At 36.1% G+C, this 21,146-nt stretch overlaps 1 protein-coding gene across 2 annotated transcripts in view; it reads right to left on the reverse strand.

Annotated features, from left to right (window-relative positions):
• Positions 1-236: 236 nt before the first annotated feature.
• AASDHPPT (aminoadipate-semialdehyde dehydrogenase-phosphopantetheinyl transferase) overlaps positions 237-21,146 on the reverse strand; it is a 29,631-nt gene continuing 8,721 nt past the window's right edge. Inside the window, exons 3-6 of one of the 2 annotated variants that reach the window (XM_058858649.1) lie at positions 15,717-15,838; positions 15,126-15,287; positions 8,725-8,802; positions 237-4,281 (exon numbers count right to left, since the gene is read on the reverse strand). In XM_058858649.1, the coding sequence (XP_058714632.1) occupies positions 4,123-4,281; positions 8,725-8,802; positions 15,126-15,287; positions 15,717-15,838 (521 nt within the window). In that variant the 3' untranslated portion in view covers positions 237-4,122. Of the gene's footprint in view, positions 4,282-8,724; positions 8,803-15,101; positions 15,288-15,716; positions 15,839-21,146 lie in introns of both variants that reach the window. The other variant, XM_058858640.1, reaches the window with a different exon arrangement.

The following is a 21,146-nucleotide window of genomic DNA, read 5'->3' on the forward strand; positions in this document are numbered from 1 at the left end:
GTCAGAAATTGGGTTGCACATTTAAAATTAAAATTGGAAGAAGCTAAGTAGTGGAGAACTGGTCCAGACCTTGGCTTCATGATCCCCAAAGGATGTCATTAAGAGCATACAGTTTCACGGTCCCATATATTGTTTCCAAAATAGCAAATGAGTGTCAGACAAGTGTTTCAGTAATCTCACCTCTGTCTGGATCTAAGTAATAACATGATAAAATAACCACAAATAGACAACACAAGCACAAAATAATCTACATTTTATTGCAGTAGAGAAATTATACCAAATCTTAAAAGAAACAGGATTCATATACAGTGTCTACCCATAAAAAACATGCTCAGTGCAAGAAAATAACATATTACAAAAATGACTTCTTGAAAAAAACAAACCATTTTTCAAATGTTGTCTCTTGAAAATTCAATAGTAATTTTCATGCTTGCATCTTCTACAAAGAGTGAAGTAATCAAAACTAACTGTATTCCAGAGGATAATGAAGCACACCTGCAGAATTAGGCAGCAGTCAAGGCTGACAATCTCAGTTGCTGTTTTAGACATGGTTGTATCAATTCTGCCAAGAACCACTTTCATATTCTTTGTAGAATGTAGCACGATAATCCTGTAAAGCTCCAACAAAGGGCACTCTGTCGTGACTTGCATAACCATCTTTTCAACTTTTTTTGCAAGTCATTGCCTCATTGCAGTGTCTTGGGTAAAGATGGTTGTTTAAAGTTGAACTGTTGCCTGGATGTTTCCCAGAGCACACATATAACAACCATATATACACTACTTCTGTTGATGCATCTCTGATTTCTTGTCTAAGATGAGCAGACTTGATTAACATCAGTGGACTTGATCCCATAAGACAGTAACAATCTACATCTTGTCCAAGTTTACAGACCCTGTAAAAGGCTGAGTGAACTCACACAGTCCACTTCTCAAAGTTACAGATTTTCACACCAAATGGCACCTGTCTCTTGTCACATAGTTGCTGACTGCCTTGAACCCAGTTTTACTCTCTGAGCTCCTAATCCACTTGACCATTTTTGGTGTAAAATACAAAAAGTTTTGAACAAATCCAAACTAAAACACATCTATTCACTTTTAAGAATCTTTGCACTGAAGACCAAAACTTTTAAAATTTATTATTTGGTCAGAGACTGTTACTAAATACTTCTCAGAAATACTGTGTTGATATGCCACCTAGGACAGCAGATCTAATCGAAGACCTAAACCTGAGAATCTGAGAAACAGGGTGACAGGTCAATGCTGTTCCATAGAGAAAAGGTCTACCCAGCCACAGTCACTGCTGGGAAAAGCTCATGTGGAACAGAGCTTGTGTTTTTGCAGCTTCTTAACCTCTCAAGCACATGGTACAATTATGTCAAAGACAGTATCTAGAAAACAAAGCAGATGAAGGAATGGAGCTCTGGAAAAGGAAACAAAAGGCCCTGAGGCTTTTAGATGTAACTGGGACAGAAGAATGATGGGAGACAGCAAAGGTCAGCTCACCTACCCTGGACTGGGCTGACAACTTGACCTAGTGAGGGAAGCTGTATCTGTTCTAAAATGGCAGAGGGACTCTGTGGTCACTAAGACTATATTCAGTGGAAATGCAAGTAAGTCAGTGTTATGGCCTTGTGTAGAGAAAGGGCCCAATTATTCTTTTATCAGCAAAAGGTGTGATGGTGAATTAAAAAATAAATTAATCTTAGAACTGTGAAATCACATTAATTTATTTGTACACACTAGCAACGTTTATTTCAGTACGTGCCTCCACAGCACAGATACCCAGAAAAACTTTCGTCTGACTTTAAGAAGGATCATTCACATTCATAAGGAGTCAGAATGCCCTGCTGGCCTTTTAGCAGCATGCTTTTAGCCAAAAATTCTGCAACGATCCAGCTGCTCTTTCCCACTGAGGTAAAAGCAAGTGTAACAATTGTGTCCATTTGCACTGACATGAAACAACCTGTCTCAAGTGGCTCTTCAAAAGGCATTACCATCACCTAACCTTCTTGCTACTAAAATTAAAAAGGAGATTAATCTTATTTTTCAAACAGTTCAGTGTAAATTAAAAGACATAGAAAAAAATCACAACGTGAGAAACTGCAGTCTTCTAGACAATTCTTTAGGAACTACTCTAAACTAAAATTTTATTTCATGGAAAACTAACCAAAACAAACTTCTCTAGGTCTTTCTAATTAGATACAGTCTTGAAAACTATCATATTCCTTGCAAGAAAACCAAGCACAATTTTCTAATTTAACAAAATTGGCTTGTCTTCTACTTACATGCAAGCACAATATTATAAATGATGTCATTAATATTTTTAAAACTCTTTCTAATGAAAGGAAATTTCTTGTTTGAGACACTGCTTCCATGCAAAAATAATTAATCTCTAATATGAAATTAATTCTCTTATCCACAGAAATCTAGACCTGAAATGTCTTTATTCAGCTCATCCCATATTTGCAATTTGATTCACTGTCCAAGCAAAAAAGTTGGCAATTTCAAACTCTCAGGCAAAGCTGCAATTGATGGGTCCAGTGACTAACTGGCATATACTGGACATCTGTGGATTGCAAATTATTGATTGAAAGTTGAATTTCATTTTTATTAAAGACAAAAAATACATGACTTAGAATTTGTATATAAATTTGTATATAAAATGTTCTGTATTTTTTTAAACTTCAGGTTTGAAGTTACTGAACATCTAATTTAGCCCCTGTGGATTCTGGAGGGAAGAGTCATTGCTTCACTGATTTGTAGTTTTGGAGGGGAAAAAAAAGCAAAACGCTAAAAACTATGATTAGTATGTAGGATGAGAGTCACAGAAATGGAAACAAAAATATTCATTAGCACTGGAAGCAGGAGAGTTTAACAGCATGTGTGAATTCGGAATTATCTACAGCAGAACTCCTAACGTTTGTATAATAGTTGTAAAAATCATCCTCTCTCGCAAACTTTTCTTCATCTTTGTAATAAGGCATAGATTCAGTAGTTACAGTACAAGTAGATTTTCCTTTTCATGGTGTACACCAGAATACAGGGTGCAGCCTAGTTGTACACAAGCTCAAATTCAATGAAGATCTATGTTTAACTGTAAAGAAGGTAACTATTTTTTGTGCAAAGATCATTCTGTTCAGTATGTTTTCTTAAATTTAGATGGACCACATTGTATCTATGATTTCTAGAAAGAAAGAGAGGTAATGGCACAAAACATGATTTGTTTTGAAAGACGACAAAATATTCCAGATGTGCACTCAAGATCTACAGATCTCCAGAAACCTTAATTTCCTGTTAGGCATTAAAATGTTCTGTCATCAGCTGTTACAAGACTATTTGGAAAAAAAAGTAAATAGCTTTCTTTTTTCCTTTGGGTTTCCCCCCATGACTGATGCCAATGGCAAGCCTAGGAAAATTGAACTGCTGCTTGGCTTGCATCTATTGCTGAGGGAAAAAATACAAAAAAGAACTGTTAAAAGACAAATACTAAGCTCCATACAGGAAGTTTTAATTAACAAAGATAAGAAGTGAAAAGACTATGAAATATTTGTAATTCCCTGTCTCAAACTATTTTTGCACACATGTAGCTCCAAGACTACTAAGACTCAGACCTTTTCAGCCTAGCATTACACAAACACCAGGTGTTGTACGAACACTTGCACCACACAGTAACAGCATAAGAATTTGTACCAATTTTCCTGACTTTATTCATCCATCTGAGAATAAATGAATAATTTTTGTAAGAGAAAAAGCAGCATCATAATTTAAGCTTCAGCATAAGTAAGTATGGAAACACATTTTTATATGCTAAACACATGTTCACTAATAAAGAACATTACTATACAATGCTTTCTGTTCCTAGCCTGGATAATTACTGAAGTGCAAGAACCACAGGCAAGGAGATGCAAAAAGGCACTTTTGTTTAGGCTTCTCATTCAGAATTCCTTCAGTAAGGAAGCATGTCTTCCTTACAATTCCAATGAAGTGTCATGAAAATCAGGTTGTCAGCCTAAATAGGGAAAGATACATTTAATTTACATATGTGCACTTATTCCCATACTTCAAATTAAACAGGATAACAGCATAAGAACTTTGACAAGTTTCTTTTTCTTATACACAGTCTTATCTTGAATGTGAACTCTGTTTCACTGGACACTCCTGCTTTGAGCAGAAATTGTCCCAATATGCAGAATCCTCAGGTGCGACTGGAATACCAGATGCAACTAAATCTTCAAAAGTCAATAATGTAAATTGTGGTTGGTTAGGCTCCATGGAATGGACCTAAAGAAAACACATATTAGCAAAACATGAATCAATAAATATAAATTTTCTTCCTGTAAAATTCTGTGTCATGTTTAAACTACACATTGCTTACTGAAGAAGAACGAGAACATTCTACATTTGAGACTAATGTCACTTCCCCTCATTTAGGCTATGCAGTAACTATTAGAAGCATGTAACAAAGCCACACAGAAAAATCGAGTTTTTTGTTGAAACAGTTCACAAAACTGACGGAACAAGAGCTATAGAATGCTGCAAGTATGACAGAATGACTATTTAAGTCCAGTAAAAAAAGAAAAAGACCGCAATCAAACAAACTGTACTTCCTTTTACAGCAGATATAATTGAGACAACTGTGCGAGGATTTATTCCACTAGGTGTGCCTATCTGTACTTTCTAATACCAATAGTCACTGATGTTTTGCATGCTTCTCTCAGACCTAAGTGCTGCTTAAAAACTAAAGTGGTCACAATCAACCTGCAATTCCCCATGTTAAATCCAATTAAATGCGGACTGCGATGTTAGAGAAGACAGTGTCACAGTCTCCAGGTTAGTTTCATCACTCCAAGAAAAAAAAAAAAAGTCACATTTTTGAAGAAGAAAAATATTTGTTTTTTTTTTTCCTTGAGCACACTACTGTGCAGCCTGCTGTATGTGGTTTCCAAATGTAATTGTTTCCAGACAGCAGGGCAGATAGTACAGCTTGCATGAATCAAACATAAGTATAGCTGATTCTTCTAAATGGGCATTTGCTGGAGTGACATATTCTTAATGTTTAGTATTTCATAAAATTCAGTAGGGCTCCTCTGCAGTGGTATTACTCAGTACATCAGACAAACTGCCTCATTTTTGATGAGCCTGTCAGGGTCTCTCTCTGTGGCAGTACAACCCTCTGGTGTATCAGCCATTCCTCCCAGCTTGGTGTCACCCGCAAAACTGCTGAGGGTGCACTGCACCATCGTCCAGGTCATTACTGAAGATGTTACACAGGACTGGACCCAGTATTGACCCCTGGGGCACAGCACTGGCCTCCAACCAGACTTTGCAGCAATGTCACCACAACCCAGGCCCAAACATTGAGCCAGTTTCCAATACACCTCACTGCCTGCTTGCCCAGTGCTCAGCATTGTTCTAGGAGGATCTCATGAGAGACAGTGCCAGAGACAGAAGGTACTGAAATTCAGGTCGACAATTACCCACTGCTCCAACCTCATCTACCTGGCCAGTCATTTCATTGCAGAAATTTACCAAGTTGGTCAAGCATTACTTTCTTTTGGGGAAGCTACACTGACTAGTCCTGATGATTTCCTTGTCCTTTCTGTGCCTGGAAATGGTCTTCAGAATTAGCTGTTCTGCCACCTTTCCAGCAATCACGGTGAAGCTGTCAGACCCATTGCCTGGGTCCTCCTTCTTCCATGTGTTTTTCCAGTTTTTGGGCACTTTTCCAGTCTCCATGATCATCCAAAGATTATTGAGACAGGCCTTGCAATGCCAGTATCCCATAAATATTCACTGACTTATACCCATCCAGTTTGCTCAAGCAGTCCCTGACCTAACCCTCTTCCTCCAAGGTCACATCCTCCTTCCTTCTTCTTCTTTCATCCCTGCAACCTGGGATTCCTGACAGCCAGCCTTGCTAATAAATACTGAAACAAAGGTGGAATTCAGCATTTCAGCCTCTTTTAACATTTATATTGCTGAGCAAAACCTCTCCCTTTGGCTTCTTTGCATTTACAGAAGTGCTTCTTGTTTTGCTTTGAACATCCCTGGTCAGATTAAATTCTGTTTGGGTTTTAGCTTTTCTAACTTCGTCCCTGGATGCTCAGAATATTTCTGTATTCCTCTTATGTTACCCATTCTTGCTCCCACCCTCTGTATGCTTCTCTTTGTATGTCCAAGACTAGCTACGAGCTCCCTGTTCATCCATGCAGACCTTTTGGTCTTTTGCCTGACTTCATATGCAATGAGATGGAACTCTCTTGAGAGTGGAGGGGATGATCCTTTTTTGCTTATATCCAAGTGCTGGAGTCCAAAGTCAATTTTGAGGATTTTGTTATTCCTTTCTGTCATATCAATGAAGATAGGTCAGTAAATAGGCAAAAAGCAAAATTTCTCCAATTCAGTATTTGAGCAGTAGGTTACTATTAGGAATAAATGCAGAGAAAACGAAATGGCTTGTGCTTGCTGTAACAGCACAGAAAAACTCTTAGCTGTCAATGCAGACTGAAAGTAAAAGAGGTTAAGTCGCCTCTCCCTTTATGTCCTTACACAAGTGACATGGTGTTGAGACATTTCCATTCATCTGACATTTTGGAGAGGTAAAGCTGCAGGAACGGTGCCTAGAGCCATGCAAGTGACATTACAGATGCATACCAAATATGAACCAAGCCTCCGAGCTAAGCAGTTGTTAACAGATGTAGTTTGAACTTCAGCATGTGCTTGTCTGAAGGAAATGTGCCCTGACTGAATGCAGCACAACTCTTGTGAAGTATAGCAAGCGATAGACAGAAGACACTTTATATCCTACACAGGATTTATAAAGAATTTTAAACTCAGCCATCTTTTATTGAGACTAGCCTCAGATAAATTTCTAGATCTAGGTTAAAGCACAGATATATGTTCTGTTTACTCAAGCATATAGCAGTCACTAGCATTTTGATAAGACTCCTGACACTACAGATTTTTAATTAGAGAACATTGACATAACAATGGTTCTTTCCTGGGATATGTAGGTACATACTATCATTTTGTGAAGAAAGCTGAAAATAGATGTTCTGCAAACAGGCCATAATGAATTACTCCTGTGATTGCAGAGAGGGAACACACACAAACACTGACAACCTGAAACAATTGGGTAACATTTACACACACATTAAGCTAGAATGAACAACTTTTTCTTTTGACACATCTGGCAATAAATAGAATCCTTTTTATGGCTGTTTTACAAAGAAAGAAGGTAACTTTAACTTCCTCCATGTTCCTGTTAGAAGGAGGCCTGAAAAGGCACAGTGCAAGAGTACATACATTTTCACTTAATTTCCTTACTCAGAATGAATGAGATCTTGTTCTGCTTAAAATGACCATTCTTCATTGAATTGAGATAATGAAATTTAGGTCATCATAAGTTTAGTCAGTGGACAAGTAAGCCTTTGAGACTCCTCTTGATTCAAAGACTTTTCACCATAACCTTTGATATCATGACTATTTTTATTATGATATGTTTAAGGTAAGTGACCATGATGGTGAAGGTCAATACTTTAAAATCCTGGATTCCTGTAGAATACTTAGGTAATTGTCTTTTGAAATACTGGCCACCTTCTTTTCACCACAGATTTAGAGTTATCAGTACTCCTGTCAGAAAGATAATGTGCAACCCCACCAGGAAATTAAGTATGTCCTGACAAAAAGAATGAACAGAATTTCTTTAAAAATATTTGCCCACCAATTTTTCACAATAAATCCCCAGAGGGAGTTTAATATATCTTTTTCTCAGTCTAACCAATACTAGTTACAAGGTCTGACTGCCTTTGTTATCCTTGAACATAGACTTTGTTACCATGATAGACAGTAATGCACACTTTCATGCTTTTAACCATTCCTACACTAATTTTCTCTTTTTTTTTTTTTTTTTTCCTAGTTCCTGGTAGAAACTTTGTATCTAAATAACAGATATTTATTTATCTGTTAAAAAAATATATATTGATGAGAACTAGAAAGCCAGAGAAAAATCTGGCAATTTGTCACACTCTCATTTGCTGACTGTCTGGCTGTTTTGGCTACAACTTGTCAGTCTGCCACTCCCTTAAATTTGACTTTTATTGCTATTTTCACAACTGAGGTCTTTTTTAAATTACACAGAAAAACATGAAAAGCTTTTAAGTAGCTTTTCTCTTTCTCTCAATAGAGACACCACATGGAATGAAGACTAACACTGCTGTTCTTCCCATCTGTTGGTTGTTGTTGTTTGTCTCAAGGGTTATCTTGTCATAATGGTGTTTGAGCAATGGATCTGCTCTGGGATACACACACTGACAGTCGCCCACTAAAATCAAACTGGTGAGGTGTCATACAAGTTTAGCAGTCCAGATTGGTTCACTGTTTCCATTTCCCTCTGTGAAAACCATCTTTCCCACATGAGTACTATCAGGCTGTGACAAAAATCACTTAATCTTCTCTTGAATGAACACATTGAATACATGCATTACAGACTTGACATTATCTGTTGCTGTCCTCTGAAACTATTTCTCCTTCACAGACTTTTCCTGAACCAGGCACAACAGAACTAGAGGAAACACTTCAGTAATACTGCTTGGTTCTGGTTAATACTGTGCCTAAGATAAGCCTTCTTCTTGGCCCTGTATATGAGATGACACACTTCTAGCTACAGCATAAGTTTATATTCAAGTGATCACCAAGACATGAAAGCACTTCTCAGTTCCTTACTTCAGAATCCTTCTGTATAAATCCCTCCTGTTTCCCAAGCGCCACTGCAACATGATGATGGTCATCCAAGCGGGTTTCCTAGTAAAGATGAAAAATGGCAATGTAAATGTATTTTCTTTGCTCCATTACCAGAGGATAGACTATATAAGTGTTTAGAGTATGGTTCAGAACAATAACACAAGATCATTTAAAATCCTGTAAAATGATGACATTCAAAAAGCAATAGTACTTTTTAGCAGTTTTGTTGGAGAGCTCAATGATGCAGACACATTAAAATGTCCACAGGGCTGAGGACAGATTACTACAGGTTACCATCACCATTTGTAGATATTTGTATTCAAGTTTGTGATCTGAGTATTCCTTTACCAGTCCCTTCTAAGTCTCGAAACATATAAACCACCTTAGCTATCCTTTTCCAGTGAGACGAACTGCGAACCTCTAGAAGGTATTTTGAAAAACAATGATGTCAGCATAAACTTAAAGAATGTCTCTCTTTTTGGCTTCAGACAGCATGTAAGAGCACAACTTTAAATTCCTGACATAGTCTGAGTACTGCTATGTGTAAATACAAATCAACATTTTTAGATGTGTAACTATATATTTAGTAATATAGTTTTTACCTATTTAATAGTTTGGTTTTAAAGTGTTTTCTTCTAGAAACACTAAAAATGTATCCTAAACAATTTCAGGAAAAAGAACCCCAAAGACTTCTTCTGTTTCTAAATAATGCTTATACTATAGCCAAGCCATAATTCCATTGACTTTTAAAAACTTTAAAAATATTAAAAATTTAAAAAATGCCTAAGGGGAGGAAATAATATTTTCCTTTCCCTCCTTCTTTATTCAAAAGTTTTCATGTAATTTCTGCACACTTTCTAAAGCAGAAATCAAGAATAACAAGAATTTTACCTAGTAAAGTGATCCATTTCAATACTGCCATTAATCTAAAAATTAAAAAGTCATCAGAATATTCTCCTGGGATATAAGACTGAATCTCCAATTTTAGCTTCCTTGGGAAATATCCTAACCGCACTATACTATAATATAAACAAAGCACCATGATATCCTCCAATTTCCTCTGACAGGTTGTTGGTCACCTGATTTTTCTTCCCTTTTAATCTAAGCAAAACGTCCTTTAGAACAATGGTGACAGTGCGCATCAGGCTTTTCTACAGTTTATCTACTATACAGAATTTTCAAAGGCTTCAGTTGCCAGGATACCATTTCTGTGATTCCAAACCAGCCCAGTGTATGTATATATATATATATATGTGTGTGTATATGTATGTATAAAAAAGTGCCCAGCTGCTCAACTCAGATTTACTCAGCCCAACTCAGCCAAGGCAGCAGCTGCTCCTGTTGTGTGCAGCACCAGTACAACTGTAAAGTTGGAGGGATGTTTCTGGCAAACTGTAAGTACGTCAAGCATAAAGAACGCTGTCTAAGAGGTAACCACTTAAGAGTGCACGTTTCTGTAACTTTCTCAAAAATAAGCAAGACTATGAATGCTTGATCAGGTATTGCTAAACCATTTCTATAGTTCTGGGGTGGCAGTGTTTTGTGTTTTTCTATATCCCCTTTTTAATCACTTCATTTTCTGCCCTTCTTTTATTTTTCTTGCATGTCCAGGAGGTCAAAGACAGATCGGAACAGAGAGCAGAATGCAGCATATTCAGCAGTGGTTTACACCTGTCATCAGAAGTTTGCAAACAGCTTTAAGCACAGAATTTTCTTTTTGTGAAGTCAATTTATTTTACTTTTTGTTTGTGCACCTAAAAACATATTATAGATAGTATTTTACATATTGTTAACAAAATAATATTTTTTTCAGTTCAAAGATGCATTTAACAGGTAGTGACTGTTTAGATACAACTTCCCTGCAGAGATCTTCCCCAATGAACAGTGAATGAAGAATGTTCCATTTAATTTATTTCATGTATCCTCTGTGGTCACAAGAGAGCTTTCAGCATCTTACAATAAAACATAAACTATGCTCTTCATCTATCTTTGCTGTTTCAAAGCAATATAAATCCAAATGAAGTACAGAAAGGAACAACTTTCCTGGCCTTTACTAGTGGACAACAAAAACCTTAAGCAATAGAATTAATAAAACATACTGAAACCATAAAAAACAGCAAATCAACCTGCTTCCCTGGAGATATTGCTATACCAGCTTATAAAATTAGTATCTTAAATGGAAATAGATGATTAAACAAAAAGAGGACAATCATACAGAATTCCTTCAGGGTAGTGTCAAGCATCATAAAGTCACCCCAGGACATGTAGAGAGTTTGTTTTGTTAAGATTCCTCTCTATAAACCAGAAAACATATAATGGACCAAAATTTGTTTCTGTCTGCACAGAACAGAAGTGTTACTAGAGCACAATGAGATTTACAATGATCTCGTTTCAAAGACTCGGCAGAATGATGTGTCTGGAATTCAAATCATTATGAATTCACTCAACAACAGACAGCTTAGGATGAATCTGTACCTTCCCAGCCAGCAGAACTGATTGATGAGTGAATCCAGTTGGATTAGCTAGTCTTAGAAATAAAAGTTTCTATTCTTATTTATTCCTGACAATGCAACAGGATTAACTTCTCTTACTGAGGGTGAAAGATGCCAACTACAGTTGCACACCAGCAATTAGTAAATATCTTTCAAATTGACCCAGGTAATCTCTCTTTGAAATTCATGTTCTGGAAGTAATCTATTTGCATATAAACAAACCAAGCAAATATTTGTTGTGAAAAAATGCAAAAAAAGTTATTTGTGCAACAGCAGTCCTGCCAGGTGATTCTTAATCCCAGAGTGAAGTTTAGGATAAATCATGTGTTTCCTATAAAATAACTGTACCCATAATGTTGAGGTAGGTATGAAAACAGAAATGTCTTACATCTCAAATTCTTTAATATTGATTCCAGTAAGTGCTATCCAGTTATCCTTCCTGATCAGTTGTACACAACAGGGACCAACAAGGAAAGGGTCATGAATACATTTAACACTTTGGAAATCACTAAGTAGGAATTTATTTTGCATAATCTCAAAGAATGGCTTAGACTGGAAAGGACCTCAAAGACCATCCCATTCCAAGCCCCCTGCCTTGGACAGGGACACCTCCCACTAGACCAGGTTTCTCAGGGCCTCATCCAATCTAGCCTTACACACTTCCAGGATGGGACATCCACATATTCTCTGGGAACACTGTTCCTGTGCCAAGATAATTCCAGTGCCAATATATTTTTCCATATATAAGATCTGCTACAAATCTATCTAGCTATCTAATCTAGCTATCTTTTAAACTTATATAGACCTCTTTAAATGATAGACCTCGTCTTAACTGTTTTCAACCAACTTATTTTGTTTCTACTAGAATTAACTACCACTTCATTCTTGTCATAGTAGTAGGCAGCTCATCCATAGCAGGCAGCTCAAACCGCACAGACTCCTCACTGGTACGGCACGATGAGAAACTGGAGTCCTTGACTTTGTTTCAGTGTGTTATCAGCATTATTCTCCTCCTAAATTCAAAACACAGCACTATGCCAGCTACTAAGAAGAAAATTAACTGTACCAGAAATGAAACTAGGAAAATTGCCCAAGTTTATTTTCTTCAAAGGAAGTAAATGGAGCATATAGAATTACCCGTAATAATAATAATCACCACCATCATCATAATGACTCCATCCTAAATCAACACCCTGACAAAATACTTATCACTCTTCACTGGGCTAGCTGTCTTTTAGTTATTACTAAACAAAGCCACCTTTTTAAAATGAGGAAAGCGTGTACTGTCTATATGAATAAAGCATATTCAACACATATAGCAGACATATCTTAAAATTAAATTGATGCTTTTAAAAGAAGCTTTTTTCCTCCAACTCCTTACAAAACAGCTGAAAGGAATCTGCATAGCAATCTCTAGAGTAAAATGCAAAAACAAGACCCTAAAGCTAAATCCTTCCATCAAGATCAAACAAGAAGAGGCTGTTTCTGATCAACTGCTTTCCATTCAAGCCAAAAATACAGGGAGTGAATGAGGGCAAAGATACTTTGAACAATACTAAACCCTTGGTAAAAGTTTGTCAGCTACATAACAAAGTAGTTAATTTGGTATTTACAATGAAATAAGTGAAACCTTTTTGCACTGTTCAGAGAAAATTCTATCTTCAATTTGAATTGGCTTTGCTCTGTGAACAGTTACAGGGTGTCTAAATAGTGTCAACTTTGATTTGTTCTGATTCATTAGTATTTCTCTTGACCTTTTAGTCATGACAAGTATAAGGCGGTGGATCTTTTCCTGGTCTTTATGAATTTAAAGTTATCTTTTCATATTACATGGTGCTTTCTGAGGGAGACTTCAGAATATTTTGTGTAATTTAAATGGATAAAATCCCCTTTATTTCTCCCTTCCATTTTTAGTAAATTAGGTTCTTTTTAAAACTGAAATGAATCAATCAAAAATATGTGATAATTGAATTTTAAACAGTCTTGGTGTCTTTTATAATTTCCTTTCACTAAGACATTGTCAGTTCTGGAATGTAGAAGTTGAGGTCATTATATTTTTTTATTTGATAGAAAAAGCTCCCTCAAGTAAACTTGGCACAACAAGAAAAGGCTGCATCAGTAATATGTAGTCTTACAGGTGACTCAGCGTCTGCTCTTGGGTGACTCTTTCAGATTTCTCAAAATTACTCTTTTCAACTAAAAAGTTGTTTAAAAAATCTGATGAGAGAAAAGACTTTTCTAAGTAAGAAAACAGACAAAATTAAAATAAACTTGGGAAGAGGCAAAAAAGTAAAGCAATGCTTAATTTTAGGCTTTCTGGAGATTGGTAACTGAAAACCATTTTACTTATTAATTTTTATTAATGTTGATATTTAAATGAAATTATATCCCAATTGAGCTTGTATTTAAAGGAACGTTGATATTAAACCTTTTCTTTGAAATACAAGAATCTGCCTGATTATAATGCTGCAGGAGGGCAAGTGTGGAAGTGGAGACATACCTCAGATGAAAACTGCATGAATGTTCTAGCAGTAATTACAAAATTGTAAGGAAAATTTAAACAATTAGAAAGCACTTAAGTACTACAAGGAGCTATCTGCATCATCATCTTCAGGCTATTTCTGTCAATCAACCACAGGCACATCAAAGACCAAACTTAGGAGTTCCAGAATTCATTGAAGACAGGTAGATGTTCCCTTGGCCATGGCACACTGCAGTAATACAGAAAGCATTCTGGTACAAGACATATCACAGGCTTTCCCAATAACTTCCTTTGCCAGTGTAATTCCAACTAGTGAATTTCTTGACATACTGATATTGCTATACTATAAAGGAATTGAGTAAGAGGGCTGATTTAGTATGCATAGACTTGTAACACAAAACCAAATGTGGATAGGAATGCTGAATGAAGGAATGGACTGTGAAGAAACACACTTACACTCTGAAGTTAAACATTACTGGAACACTCTTTCATACCACCTGCACAGGGTACATGTGGTTTGTATATTAAACAAAACAAACATACAGCAGAAATTTGTCATTTAGACAGGTCTACTGGAACAGCTGTCTCCAACAATATAGATATTTTCAAAATGCAAATATGTATTTGAAACTGAATAATCAATCTTACTGAAAAGTGCACTTGATAGTTTCTTCCATTTTTTGCTTTGTTGAATGGTTGAAAAAACATGCCTCTGGGTTATAGAGAAACAGGATTATGATTCAATTTGTTTTTAAAGCTTGTTTTTTCAGGTAATTAAATATTTGAGATCATTATGAATCAGAATCATCTCAGCTGGAAAACACTTTTAACACCAGCAAGTCCAACTGTTAGCCCAGCACTGCCAGGTCCACCAGTAAACCATGTCCCTATCAGTTCTTTGCCTACATATCCTTTAAACTTTAAACATGAGATGATACTGATAATTTCTGACCAAATCTGAAAGGATAGATGTTTCAGTGGTAATCCCCAATAACTTTGAAGAAGGAAAACAAAAATCCAAACCCCAAGACTCAGACTATTAAGACCAACAATTCTAGACCAACTGATGAAGAACTTTAGAATCTTAGACCTGTTTAAAAAATCAAACCTGAATATATTTCTGTGAACTTTGTGCCTACCCTAGGATGGCCTTCCCAGAGTGCAGGAAATATATTCCAGGCACATGAAAAATAAGAAGACATTATAACAAATCCATCTATGGGGTGTTCTTGCAATCATAAAAAAAAAAAAAATGCCGCAGATTTATATCCTAAGTTTTGATTAATATAAGCTCAATGGAGTTATACAGAATAAAGATGTGAAGTTTAAATTAAAGGAAAAAAATCAAACATGCAATGCAACCATAAGGAGTTGGAACTGCTTACCACTAGTGAAAACATGTTCTTTACCTCAAATGTCCACTCCTCTTCTTTTTCTCCATCCAGAAGCATTTTTGTCTCCTTATACACCTTCCCTATTTCCAGTTGCAATGGAGACACATTAAATTCAATTCTTTGCAAGTTAAAGCCAATTCCAACTCCAATGGCCTTTAAGAAGCTTTCTTTTAAGGCCTAAAAGACAAATAAAATGTATTGTATTTATACTGGCTGTAAAATGTTTTTTAAACTCTATTTACTCTTCTATAAACATAACTTCTGAGCACACATTGCAGACAAAATAAATTTAAGACTTATACTACTCTAAATGTGAGGGTAGACTGATGAAATTATCGAGAGAAGAAGTTATCAGCATAGTTTATACCCAGCCTAACCTGCTGCATTAAAATAAACATGCAACTGAAATTATTCAGTGGCACATACAGATATGAATGCTTCACCTTGTTTGTGGTGGGTTTGATGACCTTAGATGTCTTAACAGCCTAAACTGTTCTATGATTCTATGCAGCTACAAAATGATTACATTTTTACTATAATGAAAATAATAAATTGTATAAGAAAAGAATGTGAGCATTTGCAGACTTTAAATAGGAAAAGGATTACCCAGTGCCGATAAAACATATCCAGCTGCATCCATTCATTACTCATAGACTTGATTACATCCCACTCCGTTTCAGTAAACTGTCGCTTCATTATGTGGAAGAAATTTGAAATTGAGCTACTACCTATAAATCAGACAGAGATATTTACAGAAATTTTAATGGAATACTAATAATAAGCAAATGAATTACCTCACATTATTACTCTAGAAAAAACTTGTAGAGAAAAAAAAAAATTTATGAACCAACTCTGCTGCACAATTTGAATTTATACAGGCTCAAAGCAGCAAGCTGATGATTGTTCAGGACAGTATTTTCAGCATTCTCTAAAAGGAAAAGTATTTAACCAATGATGATTTTATATAAACATTAAAAAATTATATTCAGCTACGAAAGTAGCATATACAGTCTTTGGCATCTGACAGCTTCATCTAGTAACATTTTATAAAACAGCATGCTGTTTGTCAAAATTTATCAAGCTATTCTGCCTCCCACCCTTGGATGCTGTGATACAAAAGAAATACTTTTTTAATCACTTGTAGAAGCTGGTAGAAACTTGCAGAATTTATCACAAACACATTAAACTATTTGGATTGGATTTACTCTGGAATAAAAACGGGGCTAGAGAGGTGCCCATAATAACTAAGAAATATACCAAGGGAAAAAAAGTCCTCCAAAAAAACCCAGCCTCAAACCACCAAACCTTCAAATCCTTAGATTAAGTTTAAACTTCTTCTAAAAATAATCACAGCTGTGTGGCACTGCAGTGGCTCTTTGGGGGCTACACCACTTTTTCCCACTAGTCTAAATTTACCTTGTAGAAGACATTGCTGTGTGTGGTTATACTGATTAATGGCATTTCTATAGTACATCGAAATCTATGGACCTTGTTACATACCCATAGCCTATGTTAATCAGTATCCCATGCAAGCATCCAAGTCCAACTGGGTTTACATGTGGCTAAAGAGACAATGGCAGAAAACCTATTTTCTTTTGTAGGGATAATAAAAATCTGAATAGAGACAATTCCACATATTGAGACAATTTCTTTGATAGGAAACTCAATATTCTTACTAAAAATAAAACATTAACCATATTTAATCCAAAACATTTTCTCCCTCCCAATACCATGCTACTTTGAAGAACCCATTCACTAAATAATTGCTTAAGATATAGATTCTAACTGTAGCTGTGCCAGTAATTCTTTGAGTTGACTGGGCAAGGAACTTTCCTTTTCTATACTCATGTTTCCCATCCTAAACCAGGGATAAAGGCATTAAGCCTTCTCCATGAAGTGGTTGTCTTCTACAGATATCTAGACAGTAAATAAAAACAGGTATTGGCAGCAGTAATAACTGATCTGAACAAATTAATGTTATACTAAAGCACACATCCAGGTTTTCTCATAATTTCCAAACCATTCTGCAAAGTGTTATCTGACATGAACATCCCACAAGACATGGCAGTGACATTTCAGAGACTCCCTGAATTGCATTTTAAAGTAAACATCTTAAGACAATTTTGTTGAAAGCTGCAGCACTAAGTTAATGGAATGATCCAGAATAATCTAAGGATAGGACTAACTTCCCACTGGAGTAGAAGAAAAAAGCAACCACAATGTTAAGTATGCTTTGATGAATTACCGAGGCAAATTCCATATCCATCTACTTACACAATCCAACTTCCCTGAAAAAATAAAAAATAAGAACAAAATTTGTTGAACTTGGAGAAAGGTATTTTCTTTCACCTCTGTGTTTGTATGACCCATTTTACAATACTACAATCAAATAACTACATTCATTAATACCTGCTCTAAACAATCCTTTTTTTTTTTTCCCCTTTCTCTCTTTTCTTAAATATTTAAGACAACAGTGGTGACGCTTCAGCCTGTTCTTGTGAGTAAAACTACAAAATATTCCAGAATGTCCTGAGTACCCTTTGTCCTCTATTAGTTTCAGAGAGTTCTCCTCCTTTCAATAACCCAGGACTAAAAGAGAAAACCACCCAAGACTATTCACACTACGCTACCTTCAGCATGTAGAGGCATATAAAGGCTCCTGCACTGTTGGTCCTGCCATCCCAACTTTATCACATGTGGTGAACACACTTGATGCCTAAGCCATTTAGTACAGCAAGTACATATCAAACTCATGTGCTCCTACAATTTCTTCCTCATTGTTCACCCCTTTTCTTGTCCTAGGCTTCTTCAACTGTTCAGCTACCCTTCTCAACACTCATGTTCAAATTCACACAGTACTTTCCCCTCCACTCCCACTGTCTGTCACACTCCTCCTCTGAAAAGCTCAGACACTCCGTCCTTAAGTGCACTCTCACCCTGTTTCCTTAAGGCAGTATGTTTGCTTTTCTCTGAAGAATGGATCAGAGGACCTAGGACTACTATTCTCCAAAGTTACTTGCAGTACCACAGCCTGCCTAGTCCATTACCCCATATTTGCTTCAGTATCAGAGACAGACAGATTCACAGAACCATGGAGAAAATGTAGGTTGAAAAGAACCTTTGGAGACCACCTGGTCTAACCTTCTGTTGAAAAATAGAGCCTTATGTTGGGTTACCCAGGGCCCTATTAAGCAGAGTATTTCACCCTTTCTCTGGGGAACCTAGTCCAGTATCCTGCTGCTCTCATGGTAAAGACTTGTTCTATAGAGACAGAACTTCCCCTGAAGCAACCTGAGCCTGCTGCCCTTTGCCCTCTTCCTGTGCACACTCTTGAAGACAACTATGTACATCTGCTCTGCAGCTACATTTCAGGGAGGCTGTGATTCGATTCTCCTCTTCAGAACTTTTAACTCTTCAGGTTCAACAAACCCAGCTCCATCAGCATTTCTATGTAAGTCGAGTTCCCTGACCCTCTAATCATCTTGGTGGCCCTTTGCTAAACCCCCTCCAATTTTCCCATGTCTCTCATGACACAGGAGATACGAAGGAGACAAAACTAGAAGCAGCAGAAAGTTTCTGTTTAAATGCTATGTTTTTTTCCTTCTAGTTTGATTTAAAAAAAAAAAAAGCCTCAAGTGTACTTGCCACAATTTATAAAAATCTTCCTTTGAAACAACGGGAACAAGTCCATATAGCAATTAATTGTTTGGTTTTAAATTTGCATTTCTAAGGTAGTTCCCCCTTGTCAACTCGTTTCAGAAACAAACTTACAAGTATTTCTTACTTGCCTATGTCAGGAGACAGAGATCTTAAAAATAACAAACTAACTCCTTTTAATGTTGACCATTAATTATAGTGCCCTCTCTGATTCTAAAATACATTCCTTCTTAATCAACTTTTAAGTACATTAGCTCCTTAAGAATATGAACAGAGTAATCTTTCAAAAATTGCATTCTAGTAATTAAAAATAAAATCTAAACCTGAAGTTAAGTCTCTTCATTAAATTAAAAGCACACAACACCCTGGAAATTTCAGGAAGAGTGAGGAGAGGAAATAGCGAGTGATACTAGTAAAAAGACACCTGTATTAAGCCTGGAAAGTAAACATGCCATATGCAGGTAGGTGTGTGTGTTCACTTGTGTGCATATGTGTCTGCATTTTGGATTTTTTGCATGAGCTGTTTACGTTAATACATAATGCCATGTTTTCCATTGCAATGACAAGTGGGTTTTTGCTAATTTTTTTTAAAGATTAGGCAAAAAATTTGCTTTGCATTTCCACTGTAGAACAGTAATGCCACAGACCAGGTATAAAAGAGTGGTTTTAAGAAGAGGCAGGAATGAAGAATAAGAAAACAGACTATATTCTCTAGTTTTTGCAAATGCACTGCAGAAACAGTACAGAAATACAGCATAATTTCCCCCATTTTTCTATCTGCTAAAGAATTCCAACAAGATGCATCTGTAGGAAGATAAAAGCAATCAGAATTAAGATCCATGTAAATTATGATGCCATTAATAGTGAAAATTACCACCTATAAGGCTAATACAGAAATCTTCATACAATTTTTTACATTTTGACAAACACCAGGTTAATTGTAAGTCAGCTTTGGAAATACAGTGTACACTTCACAAAGGCAGGGTACAAACTTGTACCAAAAATTATTAAAACCATGGCATGCATTCTCAAAACAGTGAGAAAGTAGGTGACTGACCATCTTCACTTCTGGTTTTATGAATTTACAATCTTCAACTTGGTTTGCTCAGATAAAGTATATCTGTAGTATAGTAGCAGTATATATAGTAGTAGCTTATGAAGCTACTACTGCCAGCTCATTGATCAACTAATCTCCTGAAAAAACACAACAAACAAACAAAACCAAAACAAAACAAACACTCAAAAATACAAAACAAACCCCAGAATGCAAAGAGCCTCTTCATCAACTTCAACTGCATAAAAGATACAGATCAGTGATCGAGAACTAATACTTAATCAATGCAACCAGTTTACTTTCAGATGGAAAATGGGTAAAGTGGCATTGTGACGTGTCATACATAGCAAAATGAACAACTGAAGCATGAACAGCTCAATCTACCTAATAATATGAAACACAAGACAGCTATGAAGCTTACAAACTAACCAACTGTATTGGATGAATGTTTCAAGTCTTGGGCTGACAATCCTTTTGGTGTATTTGATCACATTTTACTGTCTCTAAAGGAAACCAAAGCAACCTGATACAGAGAAAACATTTCTCTGCAACAGATGCCCAAACCCTAATTGTTTATTAATACAAACTAACCCTTGTACAGATGTTTAGAAACAACACAAGGCAGATAATTACAGAGATAAATGACTAACTTACAAGAGCCAGATAGAACATTAATAATGCATGTTTTTTTCAGTCTACTACTTCACACAGCTTTAGTGTGAATTGGAAATTGGATTTAGATTCTCTGACCTCCACACTTCCTGTCAGTATCCTGCAATTCTGCCAGTTATATGTACGTTAAACATCCATTCTCATCACGTTAACATTGATGTCTTTTATCTTGGCACACTCCAGAGAAGCACCAACCCCAAAATGCCTGAAAATTTGACATTGCCTCCTATGAATTACTCAACATTTTCCATATTGTAAAAATGGAAAAGTCATAAAGAGACTGAAATAATTTGATCATGTTTGATATTTTTTCTGTAGACGGCATCATTAAGACTGCAATATTAGAGAAACTGCTAAGGTTTCAATTGCATTAGTGTGGTTGGGCCTAACAGCAGTGATGAACATTTAAGCAAGCTGCCTTGATAGTCAATGTAAAACAAAAGGAAGTAAAGAATCATAATGGCTTAGACAGCTCTACCACTAAAACTTGACTGGAAAAACAGCAGCTTTGACACATCTATGACATGGTCAAAAAAACTTGAAATAAAATTAAAAGCTGTTAACAGGATACCTCATATACGATCAATTTAAAGACAAGTAGCGTACTGTCTGCAACAGATTTATGCTTTTTTTTCATTTATTCTGAAAATTTA

The sequence above is a fragment of the Poecile atricapillus genome, chromosome 1, assembly GCF_030490865.1.
Source record: "Poecile atricapillus isolate bPoeAtr1 chromosome 1, bPoeAtr1.hap1, whole genome shotgun sequence".
NCBI classification, from domain to species: Eukaryota; Metazoa; Chordata; class Aves; order Passeriformes; family Paridae; genus Poecile; species Poecile atricapillus.